Source organism: Podarcis liolepis (genome assembly GCF_965112155.1).
Source record: "Podarcis liolepis genome assembly, chromosome: 1".
Taxonomy (NCBI): domain Eukaryota; kingdom Metazoa; phylum Chordata; class Lepidosauria; order Squamata; family Lacertidae; genus Podarcis; species Podarcis liolepis.
The window spans coordinates 17,951,687-17,965,960 of record NC_139554.1 but is presented as its reverse complement, the minus strand read 5'-3'; the positions used below and the strand labels follow the sequence as shown (position 1 = coordinate 17,965,960).

Below are 14,274 nucleotides of genomic sequence, written 5' to 3'. Positions count from 1 at the left end.
ATGGGGCCTCCCGCTGCCGCCGCCCCGCCGCCGCCTGATTTCTGTTCTCATCCTGAAGCAAAGTACTTAACCTGAGGTACTATTTCTGGGTTAGCAGAGTCTGTAACCTGAAGTGTCTGTAACCTGAAGTATCTGTAACCCGAGGTACCACTGTATATGAGTGTGTGTGTGTGTGTGTCTTTATGGCTAATGCTTTTGTTGTTAAATCACTTCACAAGAAGTGATTCATGAATGGAATAAGCTAAATGAATAAAAAAGTTATTTTTTAAAAAACTGAAGGGTTTCAACCAGCATCTGATACATCTGACAGTTTGAATTTGAAGGCCTAAGCAAAAAGCAAAAACCCATAATTTGATTGCAACAAACCGTTCTGGCGCTGTTTTTCTTTTTTAAAAAATACTCTTCTTAAGCTGGAGAAGGACAAGTTCAAGAACACTGTATGTCCAACCAAAACTTATTTTACAAAAGGTTATCTATCATCTTGTCGTCTTGGGAATCAACACAATGGTACCCAACAACTTTCATTTGCTTAGTTAACAGTCAGTGCATTAGTGTCTTCGCAAAATGCAATGGCCAACTGTTCTCAGTGAGACTGTTTTGTCGCGTTGATATTGTTGAGTCCCTCCTGGGTGATTTAAAAGGTGGAGGGGCCCGCAATGCTCCCCAAACCCACCCTTCTCTTACTTTGGTCTGTCAAGCTGCCATTTGATGGTCTGACTTGCAAGGGAAACAGAATGAACATCAATCTTGTCAAGTGCCATGCCGTTAGAATGCTTCCTCCTAATGATAATGTGCATGTCTGGAGTTTTCAGTTACTGTCAGTCAAATGGGTAGTTGAGAAGGAGGCACTGGGATGACGCACAATAACAGAATGCAATGCTACCGATAGCATCGCAGATTGCAGGCTTCCCAGTGGGTCGTAATTTTCAGACGCCAAACTGTAAGCCTCGTGCTTCGTCTGGTTTTCAGTGACTGATGCTGACCAAAAGAGACAGCAGATTGTATTTTATATTCAGACCGACAGCGAGCAAAGGGAAGGGAGATTCACAGCCACTGCAGCTGCCGAGAGGCCAGAACTCAGCAGACGAGCATACGCTCTGCGTGCAGAATGTCTCATGTTCAGTTCCCAGCACCTCCTGTGAAAGAATCTCAGATACCCTAGCTAAGAATACTGTTGGATGATACCCAATTGTGGACTCCCACAAACACAGTGGAAATCCAGTTGCACAGCTTGGACTTCCCTCCCCTCTGCAGCCCCATGTGCCCTCCCAAATTCTGCTCCTGAGGACTGGAGGACTGCCTGGAGGAGAATGGAGGACTTGGGATGCTGCAGGGGAGAAAGAAGAGAAAGGGGAAGCCCTATCATATCCGCTAACATCTTGCGAGAGCTGCTGAAATGGATGGGCTGGTGGTTTGACTCAGCAGAAGGAGCTTCAAGCATTCACACAAATTCTGCAATAATAGTTTCCATAGCAGGACAACAGGCAGTAAATGTACGTGTTGTTCCACTTCCTTTTGAGTAAGGGGTGGAGCAGCTGTGCCCTGCCTCCTCCATATGCCAGTGTGGCAAATAGGGAAAATGGGAGCCAAAGGCTGACAAAATGGGGAGGACCATCCCAGTTTTAAATCATAAGTTGCCTTAAACATGACTCATGGAAAGGAGGGATATAAAGTTAGAAAATAACGACAGAGAAGAAATAATGTTATTAAGCCGTATGGGGCTTACAACAGCCGAAACAAAACAAAAAAGGCTTGAAAGATTAAGAATCATCACCACCAACATCCTCATCAAAAATAAGCATATTGGAAGGATAGTTATTTGGAAGAGTGAAACATACAGACAGGCCATTGACTTCTTCATATCCAAATATTCTGAATTTTCGGTTCCAACTTTTAAATCTTAAGAAGAATTTCAAAATCTCAAAAAAGTTTTATACAAATTATTTCGCATTTCCAACAGACAATTCACCCCTTAATTTGCTACTTCACAGAGCTTTAAAGCCAACTTCTTCATATTAAATGGAATATGTCTAGAAATCTGATTATTAAATCAATAAACGTAATATTGATTGCTGGCTTTATTTTGCTTTTTTAATTGTGTGCCACTTCCATGATTTGTTTAAAGGAAGTGGCATATAAGCGGACAAATGACAGAGCAGAGATCACTTTGCACATAACTTGACGCTTCACACATTAACTAGAACCCATGGTTTTGCATTATGGGAATAACCCATTTGCCTCTACACACCCATTTGCCAGCTACTCTGCTTAATTAGCTACTTTGTGCAAACAAACCCTGATTCGCAATCCTGGTTTTCAGGGCAAACCATAGTTTGCTGGTCCAGATGGACCAGCAGTGGTGGCCAACAGGTGGTGGTCGCAGGTGTTCTGGACTCCCAACTTGCATCTGCCCCAGGCAACATGGTTAATGGTCAGGGATAATGCAAATTGTAGTCCACACTTCTGGAGAGCAGGTGCATTCACACTGCATTGACATCCCTGCCGCCGCCACCCTGGTAAGCCACAGCCACACCAGTCCCAGGAGGCCAGTGAGTGCCATCATCTCTCCCCACTAGCCACTCTTGTGCTCTCCACATTCATGTTCTGTTAGGTTTCAGATAACACCTAATAGAGTGGTGGGGTTATGAGAAGCAAAGCAACTGAAGGTCTTGTGAAGGATCAACAGGTTTCTAAGGAAACACAGAGGCTGAAATCGTTGTGAAAGGGAACTGGGTGAAAGACCAAGACAAATTGTGTGGATTGTCAACGACATTCTATAAGTGGTCTATTCATGTGCTGCACACACGAGCATGGAAGACACCATCCAACGTCCTTGCAATATATTATGAACAGGTATGACAACTAAACAAGTGAAGGATCACATCTCAGAGGAAATACATTGATGGCTGCGTTTTCTTCGAACCATTAAATATTGGTACAAAATGTAACAACTAAGGTTCTTGTATTAAAAGGAGACCATGGGCTCGTCACTGATGTGAATTATTTACCACATTGATAGATGCTTCCTGCCCTCCAAATTGTTTTGCTCATATTTAAAGTACTTCGGTTTTTGGCGCTCAAAATCAGTTCTTTGTATTTAATTGATTAACAGAAGGTCTCCATCTTCACTGGACATATGCAGATTGGTCGACATTAAGTGGAGAGGATTTGATAGTATGGCCTCAGTATCAATGTATTTACCCACCATGCTGAGCATGAGTCAAACAACTGAGCATTCATTTAAAAAACTCGGGATTACTAAAAATGGAAACTGCCAACATTTGCAAGTTAGACATACGAAAGCAGCAAAGACCCATCACCGACATTGCAAGCCAAGGCTTCCCCATATCCCAGAAAGCTGGAAGCTTAAATGTCTTAAGATATGTCTACCTTAATTAAATTTCTTGGTGAACTGTTGTGACCAGCCAGCTAGGAGGGAACAAAAGAATATTATACATATCAGATTATAATGAAAAGCAAAGCAATATCAAACATTCAAAAACTGCATCCTAAAAATTAGCAGCCTCCACATTCGTGTTAATCCTTCCTGCATCAAAGAAAGTTGTGGTCATGCATGAGATATGCAGTTCAATAAGCATATTGGGGGGTGGCCCTGAAATAAAAGGCCTCAGAATGCCTTATATAGGAGGTCTGAAAAGATGAGATTGGAGAAATGGATGGACAGCACTGCCTTTTTCACAAGGGTGAAACTGAAAGAACACAGAACTCAATTAGTATAAAACTGGCATGGAAAATAAATCAAGTCCTGCAGATTTCAGTAGTCAACAGCCTAGCTTTTCACTCTGAAAAAAATGGGTTTGTGAATTAAACTGGAAGAGGTATTGCAACAGTGCGCTATTTAGAGAACTGGTGCAAATTGGAATTCGTAATTGACAGCAGAGAGATAAAGCTGTGGGGGACGCATGACAAATAGCGGGGGATCATTAATAAGGGGTTTCGCTTCAGCATGTAAAATTAACAATCATGAAAATATTTATCATCTGTGGGGAACAAGGAGCAAAAGTGGTGTGTGGCATCACGTGCTTTGCGTTCTACAGATGCAGGGAAACCAACTGAAATACAACAAAGCCACTGACATTCCAAAAGGGCTGCCTTTCTCTTCTTCCCAGAAAAGAAAGGCAAACTGAACCTGTGCTTTCAAGGGAGGAGAGGAGAGCAGGGTGTGTCACTGCGAGCATCCTGAAGCATGAATGGCAAACAGGATATCGAGTTAATTTTGCAAAAATACACAGCCCCTCTTCTCCTCACCCAGCTGGAATCCTCGCATCTGCAGTAAAGCCCAGATCCCACTAATTTCTTTGATTCACACTGACTTCTTTGGTGATGCAATTTTTAAATGTTGAGTCAATGTCTTCTTTCTTCTTCTTTAGCGATCAATTGTAGACGAGTAAGATTGTCTTCCATAAACACGGTTTTAACAATGAGTCCGTAAGTGACAGTGGAGGCCAATTCTGGATCCACACGTCCTTCCACAGTGGGGACATTGGTTTCTGAGTGGGAGTTGATTTGCCAAGCGTGCCTTCCTCTTAGCACGTTTCTCCCTTGCGTCCTGAGTTTGAGAGTCTTCAAAGCCTATGACACCTTTGGTAAAGGCTGTTCTCCAATTGGAGCGCTCGCAGGCCAGTGTTTCCCAATTGTTGGTGTTTATACTACATTTTTAAAGATTTGCCTTGAGACATTCTTTAAACCTCTTTTGTTGACCACCAGCATTACGCTTTCCATTTTTAAGTTCGGAATAGAGTAGTTGCTTTGGAAGACGATCATCAGGCATCCGCACAACATGACCAGTCCAACAAAGTTGATGCTGAAGAATCATTGTTTCAACACTGGTGATCTTTGCTTCTTCCAGTACACTGGTATTAGTTCACCTCTCTTCCCAAGTGATGTGTAAAAATTTCCAGAGACACTGGATGTACCCCCCCACTCTCTTTTCCCCATTAGCAGGCACACACTTACTAGAGGATTCTTGTGGTCCCTTCCAGTTCTTCAATTCTATGATGTGTTATCTTAAGTTGCAGCCCTATATACCAGGGTAGTCAATGTTGTGTCCTCCAAATGTTGTTGAACTGCAACTCCCATCTGCCGCAGCCGGCATAGTCAATGGTCAAGGATGATGGGAGTTGTAGCCCAACAAACATTTGGAGAGCAACGTGTTGGCTACCCTGGCTGTACACAATTACCTGGGAGCAAGACCTGTCGAATAATATGTTTGGGTTTGGACTATAAGAGACACACGCTGAAATGGCATTTACGTTTACAATTATATATACTCAGAGTAGCTTTTTGCATAACAATAACTCTTAGGCAAAATAAAAAAATTCCTTCCAGTAGCACCTTAAAGACCAACTAAGTTAGTTCTAGGTATGAGCTTTCGTATGCACACGAAAGCTCATACCTAGAACTAACTTAGTTGGTCTTTAAGGTGCTACTGGAAGGAATTTTTTTATTTTGACTATGGCAGACCAACATGGCTACCTATCTGTAACAATAACTCTTAGGCTAAGAGAGAGAGAGAAATTTACTCCAGGAGACTGTGGCGTTACCTAAACAGGTAATATGAAGACGTAGAAGGTGCATGGAATCCTTCAAGGATATTTTTGCCATTGGTGTAAATCCTTGAAAATTCTCATAGACTGGGTGATCCAGTTGGACCACAACTACACCTTCCAAATGGAAAGCACCTTATTCCCTATAAAGTGCAGGCAGCAAGCTGGCCATAGGGTTTGAGAATCCCCACTCAGCCACAAAGCTCACTGAGTGACCTTCGGCCAATCCTAATCTCTCAGCATAACCTATTTGCTGCGAGGACAGTGGGGACTGCAGAGAGAACCACCATGCACATTGCCCTGAATGCTTGGTTTGCTTTCAACCATTGCTGGAACAAGTTGCTCACTCGGGAGCTCTCCGTGGTACTGAAATGACAGGCAGGATGTAAATGTAAATAATAGGAGTAGACTGTGGCTGCCGATGGCCCAGTTGCAGCACTTGCATAGTTGCTTGCTAAACTGCTGGGAGCTGCATGTTCCTGAATACTAGTTGCTGGGAAACATGGGAGGGAAGAGTGCTGAGGCACACAGGTCCAGCTTGCAGGCTTCTTATGGGAGCCTGTTTGGCCACTGTGAGAACAGGATGCTGAACTAGATGAGCCAATGCCCTGATCAAGCAAAGCTATTCTTGTGCTGTTAGGTTAAACTAAAGAACCTAAGCCAACCTGCCCAGGAGGGGGCCTGTTAGTGGTACCACATGTTTGTGTGGTTTGAGGGGTGGAGTCGCATGGCAGGGTCTTCTCTGTGGTGACTCCTAGGCTGCCTGGTGCCCTTCCCTCTTGCATTATTATTGGGTAGTCAGGATAAGACAGACCTCTGTACTCAGGCTGTTGGGTGAGTGCGTCCCCTCCTTCTATACTGCTGCGTTCTTGCTCTTGTGATTTTCTTCAGTTTTGTGGTTTTCATTTAATTTAATGGTTTTAATTATTTTAATTTGTTATGTTTTATGTAATCTACCCTGGGACCATTCAGTGAACAAATAGAGTTTTGATTTTGATTTTTTTTTTACCCTGCAGAATTCATGCAAAGTAAGAGAAATTATGTACATTATCCTCAATTTGTATAATCTATTCAAGTCGCAGAATTTGGAATGCCTGGACACACAATTTGTTTTTAAGAAAACCAATAGTATGAATCCACACATACCAAAACATAAAACACAGCAGTTCAGGCTACAGCCTATTTAATATTTTACCTTATTGCATACTAAGGAGAAGCTGAACATAGGAAATTGTGGGCTGTTTTTTTCCTCCCCTCCTCCACGTTATGAGTCATTTGCTCGAAATTGGCCTTGTGGTTTCGTGCATTAAAATAATAACAATTTCCACCCCCACAAACAGGAGGGGGCTTGGGGGAAATAAGGAGAGATTTGCAATTTCATGTTACTTGTGGGAGATACGTGCGCGGCTCCTTGAGGATATAATTGCCACATTACAAAGCTAACAAGCACAAACTGGAAAAGGGTCCTTGAGGGAGGGAGCGGGGCACTACTGTTCATCGCTAATGAGAGGCCTATGCCAAAGACACAAACATAACGAGTGGGAACCACAAATGGCTTCTAACCTGGCTCCAAAAGAAATAATCTAGTTATTGTTGGGGGAGAAGGAAAGAGCTTGCCTCCTCCTTATACCTGGCAGATCCAAAGGTGATCCTAGCCTCAGGAAACATTGGCTAAGCGGCTGGTTGGCGCATAGGCAGCCCATGTGACGAGGTGAATGAAAACACATAGACTACTCTTCCCCTTTGGGTGTTCACTGCATGAAAGGAACTCCATGTGATCAAAAAGGGGCCACATTGCTGGAACTGCCCCACACTTTCTTCAGTCCTGCTCCTATACTGAGCGCAGATATCTGCAGCAGGGAACCCTACTTTGACAGAGTCACCAGCTAAGGAGCCAGACGAAATCCAGGTCCCAGAGCCTAATGATGGAGATTTGCCTGAGGCTGACAGACAGGAGTCCACAGAACAATCTCCAAAAGCACCAAACTCATCGGAGCCTGAGGAACCTAATACCTCCCACAGTATTTGTGCAGTGAGCGCAACAGTAGGGAGGCCATAGAGCACAGAAGGAGTGCCTGTCTTCTGGCTAAAGGCTTGGCTATTTAATGAACTAAGCTCTCCGCAAGAGGGCACAGCCTAGGAGAGGTGGTCTGGGAGGCGGAGGCTTCAGAATGCTCGGTTTGCTTTCAACCATTGCTGGAACAAGTTGCTCACTTGGGAGCTCTCCGTGGTACTGAAATTCCTGGATTGCCTTGCTCTGTGGGCTCCTTTGCCAGACCAGAATAGGATGTCTACAGATCTCTATGCATGGAAACTTCTCTGGGAGTTGGAGCCCTTTGTCCATTAGGATTCTCTTGTAGCCTTCCCCACTGCAGACGTCCATGCCAGATGGGCAGGCCCGCTACCCGTGTAATAACATGGAACCTCTTCATGCAATTCATATGTGAAGGTGGCGTGTTCACACAAACATCCCTCACCAACAGGGATGTGCCTGGTGACAGTAACAAGTCCCTGCTGCCAAATGGTGGTGTGTCCAGCCAGTGTGGGAGGGGGCTCTACCACAAAGGGAGAGATCCAGTCAAGTGTGCACATAGAACCCCTTTCCTTGCCATTTTAGCAACATAAGGGGCCTTAGACATAAGACGGGGCCTTTTCGGTGGTGGCGGCAAGTTTGTAGCAGTCACTTCCCACGGAGGTTCAGCTGGTTCCATCATTATCAGGAGGGAGCATATTAAAACAACCCTGTATTCAAAGCACTTTGAGGACCAGGCTGAACAATGTTCTGTCGGACTGGACGTTTCTACTATATCTTGCATTTTTATTATTTATCAGCTTATTTTAAGGGTGGGAAATCTTTTTTCAGCCTGGGGGTGACACCCCCTTGTGCACAGTATTTCAGGGGTCATGTGCGAGGGTTGGGCTGGCCCAGAGGTAGAAGTGGGTGTGATTCTAATGCTTGCATAGGCATGCAGGCATGCAAAAGTCAGAGGTTTGCACAGATTCCTCCATCCTCCATCCAGGCAAGCAAGGGGCTTTGTCCCAGTTCAAGGCCACATTTAAGCCAGGAAAAAGAACTCAAGGAGGATGCATAGCAGGGCTGGTGAAGGCCTAGAGAGAGAGCCAAGCGCCAAATAATAGAAGTCCGGTCCACAGGGCTGGAAGTTCCTCGCTCACAGCTTATACTGTGGTTTAATTGCTTGTTTTAATTGCATCCATGATTGGAGGGAGCAGGTGCTGCTATTAGCTGCCTCCTGGGTCCCTAAAGGATATAAATATAAATGTTTTATAAATATACATAGGGGTGTGTGCGAGAGTCTGGATGTGTTTGTTTGTGTGTACGTGCGTGTGAATAAATACGTACGTAATTATGTGTTACATATCTGCTACGTGTGAGAATGGATGTGGGTGCATGTATTATGTCTGATAGTTATGGATAGGTAAAGGTAAAGGACCCCTGGAAGGCTAAGTCCAGTTAAAGGCAACTATGGGGTTGCAGCGCTCATCTTGCTTCAGGCTACGGCGTTTGTCCGACAGCTTTCCGGGTCATGGGGCCAGCATGACTAAACCACTTTTGGAGCAACGGAACACCATGATGGAAACCAGAGTGCATGAAAACACTGTTTATGTTACTGCCATAGCGGTACCTATTTATCTACTTGCACTGGCATGCTTTCGAGCTGCTAGGCTGGCAGGAGCTGGGACAGAGCAATATGAGCTCACCCCATTTGGCGGATTCGAACTGCTGACCCATTGGCAAGCTCAAGAGGCTCAGTGATTTAGACCACAGTGCCACCTGCATCCCAGCTGGCAGAAATGCGTGTAGAGAGCTGGCCCCACTCACTCCTGACATCTAGCCTCCAAGTTAGCCCTGAAGAAATGAGGTCTTTGGCCTTAATTTGTTCCTTATCCTTGCTGTAGCACCTTAAAAACTTAACCAATGCATCATGACGTAAGATGGGAATATCCCTTCATGCATCTGATGAAGCCTCTGTAGACTGATGCAATGCTTCTTAGTTTTTAAGCTGCTACTAGACTCTATGCCCAGAGAGAGCCAGTGTGGTGTAGTGGTTAAGAGCGGTAGTCTCGTAATCTGGGGAACCGGGTTCGCGTCTCCGCTCCTCCACATGCAGCTGTTGGGCGACCTTGGGCCAGTCACACTTCTTTGAAGTCTCTCAGCCCCACTCACCTCACAGAGTGTTTGTTGTGGGGGAGGAAGGGAAAGGAGAATGTTAGCCGCTTTGAGACTCCTTAAGGGAGTGAAAGGCGGGATATCAAATCCAAACTACTACTACTACTACTACTACTACTACTCTTCTTCTTCTTCTTCTTCTTCTTCTTCTTCTTCTTCTTCTTCTTCTTCTTCTTCTTCTTCTTCTATGTCTCATTTTAGCTGTGTTGGACTGATACGGCAGGAAGTTTTTTCCCACGGTGGAAGTTACTTGCATGACACGCAACCTGCTAATGAGTCAATCCTCACACAGAGGGTTGAGAAGGAGAGCGAGAGGTGGCAGGTGGCAAGTTCAGCGCACTAAGCCAGAGGCAAAAAAGAAAAAAGAAGAGTCATGCAACTTGAATCCACTAAATGCAAAAATGTGAATCCCACCAAGTCCTAGCTCTCAGATCTGTTAAAAGCACTGCAGGACATGGCACTCAAAGCTTTGATGGAAATCCTTTCATCATCTGGGTGACAAACTTTCTTCCTATTTCCCATCTTGCTGACTTGCCATTGAAATGTGAGCCCCACTGAAATCTGGGCTTTTTTTCCAGGTCAGAGACAACCAATGGACGTGGAGGCAATCTCTGACCTGGAAAATCCTCTGGGCATACTGGTTCTGAACAGAGGCTAGAAGCACACACTGATATTTTGACAGCCGATCCCCTTATTGAGCATGGGAGCAAAGTCGAGTGCATGGAACCGAAACTGAGGGGCCGAAAACGTATGCACTTGTTTCAGAAGAAGCAAACAAGAATTACACTCCTTCCTTCAAGCCTTGATTTTGAGCTTAGAGAAGCTAGAAACCTTATGTAAAAGAGCAAGATGCAATCACAATTCTGTACGTGTTGGCAGAGGGAAATGGCCCACCACACAAATTGCCCAGTGATCAGTACAGTGGTAACCCGGGTTAAGTACTTAATTCGTTCCGGAGGTCCGTTCTTAACCTGAAACTGTTCTTAACCTGAAGCACCACTTTAGCTAATGGGGCCTCCTACTGCCACCGCACCGCCAGAGAATGATTTCTGTTCTCATCCTGAAGCTAAGTTCTTAACCTGAAGCACTATTTCTGGGTCTGTAACCTGAAGCGTATGTAACCTGTTAAGTACAGTGGTTGTACAACCAGGCTCCAAACACTCCTTAAGAGCGGAGCAGACCTTATTTTACTGCACGGGTGAGGGATCTGGAGCCCAGGGCCAAATACATGTCTCTCTCTCTGAGCTTTGTCACTTTCTGCAGACAACAGCCACCACTCCCCTGCCTTGGACCCTGGAACACTTTTGCTTGGCTGCAATGGGTTTCTTGAACTGTAGCATTTTTCTCTTGCTTTTCTGGATAGAGAGCAGAGAGGGACGGGGGGATGTGTGCAGAAAGTATCCAACTGTACAAAGTGAAAGCTCAGTGTCTTTGTTCCACTCACTTCGACCTCTTAGCCCACCCACCACTGACATGTGACCCCCCCCCCACCTCTCAGAAGGGAATGACCTGGGTGGATTTTGGACCTTGGACTGAGAAAATTCCCCACCCCTGTTTCACTAGGCCACAGTTTCTCCCATCCTGTTACCTAGGATAGGACAGTTATGTTGGTGGCCTGGGAACTACTCTGGAGATTTTTATTGAAGGGTGTGTGTGTGTGTGTGTGTGTGTGTGTGTTGCACAGGTTCACTTTGTTAAGGTGACAAGAAGGTGTGAAATCTATTTTTAAGGTTTCTTGATCCAACACTCGGCAGTTTTATAGCAAACAATGTTTGTGACATCTGACGTTAGCCATACTCAGAATAAAATCACTGCTATCAATGGACTTGCTGTAAGCATCTTAAATCCATAGATATGAATAGGTCTATTCCCAGCATTTCTTCATAGTCGATCCCCCCCATGATTCCGGGACTTTGGTGCTACTGTTTCCCGACAAAGTTCTGGCAGGTGCATCGTGGGAAAGACTCGCCTTCTGTCACGACCAGAGGGTATCAAAATTTAAAGATGCAAAATGTCCCATCTTTCATTTGCATTGCTATTCCTGAATGTTCACAGCGGCTCGAGAAGGCCATGAGACTCTTAACCTCAGGGTCATGGTTTCAAGCAAAAATAATCCTGCATTGCAGATGGGGTGGACTGGATGATAACAGTTGTGGTCCCTTCCGACTCTGCAAATCTATGGTTGTATGATTCTAACAGCACTTCCTTGTGTCTCGTTAACACCAGCAATATCTAAGTGCTGTGCAGAAAAGGACATTCTGGCAGCTGAAGTGAGAAATATCAAATGTATCCTAAGAACATCTGAAGGATCGCTGCTGGATCAGGCTAGTGGCCCATCTAATCCAGCGTCCTCTTTCCACAGCAGCAAACCCCAATGCCTATGGGAAGCCTGCAAGCCAGAATGCAACAGCAAACTCCCCACTTATGATTCCCAGCATCTGGTATTCAGAGGCATGCTGCCTTTTCCTTTTTCATAGTAAAATAAATAAATAAATGTCAATGCGGCCTAGGACCCACGTACCTACGGTACCGCCTCTCCTGGTATGCCCTGCAGAGGACCTTAAGGTCCACAAATGACAACATTCTGGAGGTCCCAGGTTGCAAGGTGGTTAAATTGGTTGCAACTAGGGCCAGGGCCTTTTCAGTACTGGCCCCAACTTGGTGGAATGCTCTGTCACAAGAGACTAGGGCCCTGCGGGACCTTCCGCAGGGCCTGCAAGGCAGAGCTGTTCCGCCTGGCCTTTGGTTTGGACTCAGTCTGACCCTTATGTTTCCCTCCCCTTACGGTTTCGATCTATGGGCTACTTTTAAAATGAGGCTGCATTTTAAACTGTATTTTAAATTGTTCCCCCCCCCCATTACGTTTTTACTGTAATTTTATTGGTGTTAGCCGCCCTGAGCCTGATTCTGGCCGGGGAGGGTGGAGTATAAATAAATATTATCATTATAATTATTATTATTAATTTGTTGTCCTTTTAATTTGCTGTCCTACAAGTTCGCTTCTTTATTTTACAATGACAAGCATGACACTCCTCAAATCTGTGGCTGGAAATGGTCCTTGCACTGAACATCATGGGACATAGGATGCTGCCCTACTGTGAGAAGGCAGGATACTATTGGTCAATGCAGCTTAGTACCGGCTGTGCTGATTGGCAGTGGCTCTCCAAGATTTTATACAGGGTTTCTTCCCTACCTGGAGATGCTGGGACCTGAACCGGTGACCTTCTGCAATGCAGCACGTGTGTTCTACCAGTGAGCTATGGCCCCTTGCCAGTAGTGATGTCAAGCCCCCAGCAGAATGGGAAGCCTGGCCTTGTTTCTCAACCTGCAAGGTGGGAACTACAGGGAGCACGGAAGAGAAAAACCACAGATAGCGACGTGCATTTTATAGTTCTAAAGAATGAAATTTGCTGTGACTCATCTGCGATTTCTCCCCGAATTGAACATGACAAACCAGTGAGGTAAACGCGTTAGCACAATACTATTTTTAGATGTCTTCCTGCGCAGGACTGAGCTGCACAGATAAAGGGCTCAGTCCACAAAACCAGGCTGCTCTGCGGCTGCTGCCTCTGCTTAACTGGGTTTTCTGCAATTTTCAGTAGGAATACATGAAGAGCGGACAGCAGTCGTGCACCATCATGTGAAAGCAGCATGCTTTAGACTTAGTCTGCACAAATGAATTCAGGGTCAGAATTCTGGTTCATATTTTGCTATCCCACCCAACCCCTCTTGTGCAATAGATACAGTCCAGGGGAACCCAGGAGCCATCTAGTCCAACCCCTGCAATTCAGGAATATCAACTGAAACGTCTAGCACAGATGGCCATCCAACCTCTGCTTATAAACCTCCAAGGAAGGAGAGTCTACAACCTCTCAAGAGAGCCCGTTTCACTGTCAAAAAGCTCTTATTGTCAGAAAGTTTTTCCTGATGTTTAGTCGGAATCTCCTTTCTTGCATTTTGAAGCCATTGGTTTGAGTCCGACCCTCCGGAGCAGGAGAAAACAAGCTCGCTCCATCCACCATGGGGCAGCCCTTGAGATATTTGAAGATGGCTATCATATCTCCTCTCACTCTCCTCTTTTCCAGGCAAAACATACCCAGCTCCTTCAACTGTTCCTCATAAGGCTTGGTTTACAGCCCTTGACCATCTTGGTTGCCCTCCTCTGCACACGTTCCAGCTTGTCAACATCCTTCTTAAACTCTGGTGCCCAGAACTGGACACAGGATTCCAGATGTGGTCTGACCAAGGCAGAATAGAGTAGTACTATTACTTCCCTCACTACACTTCTGTTGATGCAGCCTAGAATAGCATTAGCTGCATCATACTGTTGACTCATCTTAGGTTTGTGGTCCACCAAGATCCTTAGAACCTTTTCACATGTACTGCTAGTAAGTCAGGTGTCCCCCACCCTGTATTTCCCCAGACTCTAGACTGGGGGTAATGCCGCCTTTCTCAACCAGTGGGTCTCCAGATATTGCTGAACTACAACTCCCATCACCCCTAGCTAGCAAGGCCAGA

At 45.2% G+C, this 14,274-nt stretch overlaps 1 protein-coding gene across 8 annotated transcripts in view; it reads right to left on the bottom strand.

Moving 5' to 3' along the window:
- The window catches only part of CCDC85C (coiled-coil domain containing 85C), a 183,438-nt gene that overhangs the window by 42,840 nt on the left and 126,324 nt on the right, over positions 1-14,274 (bottom strand). For 5 of the 8 annotated variants that reach the window (XR_014529632.1, XR_014529633.1, XM_083519714.1 and 2 more), the window contains one exon: positions 3,391-3,429. The exons of the other annotated variants lie outside the window; for them this stretch is intronic. Coding sequence is in view for 3 of the 5 variants with exons in the window: in XM_083519714.1 (XP_083375840.1) it covers positions 3,391-3,429 (39 nt within the window). In the remaining 2 variants the exon portion in view is untranslated. The remainder of the gene's footprint in view (positions 1-3,390; positions 3,430-14,274) is intronic. 8 annotated transcript variants of the gene reach the window in all.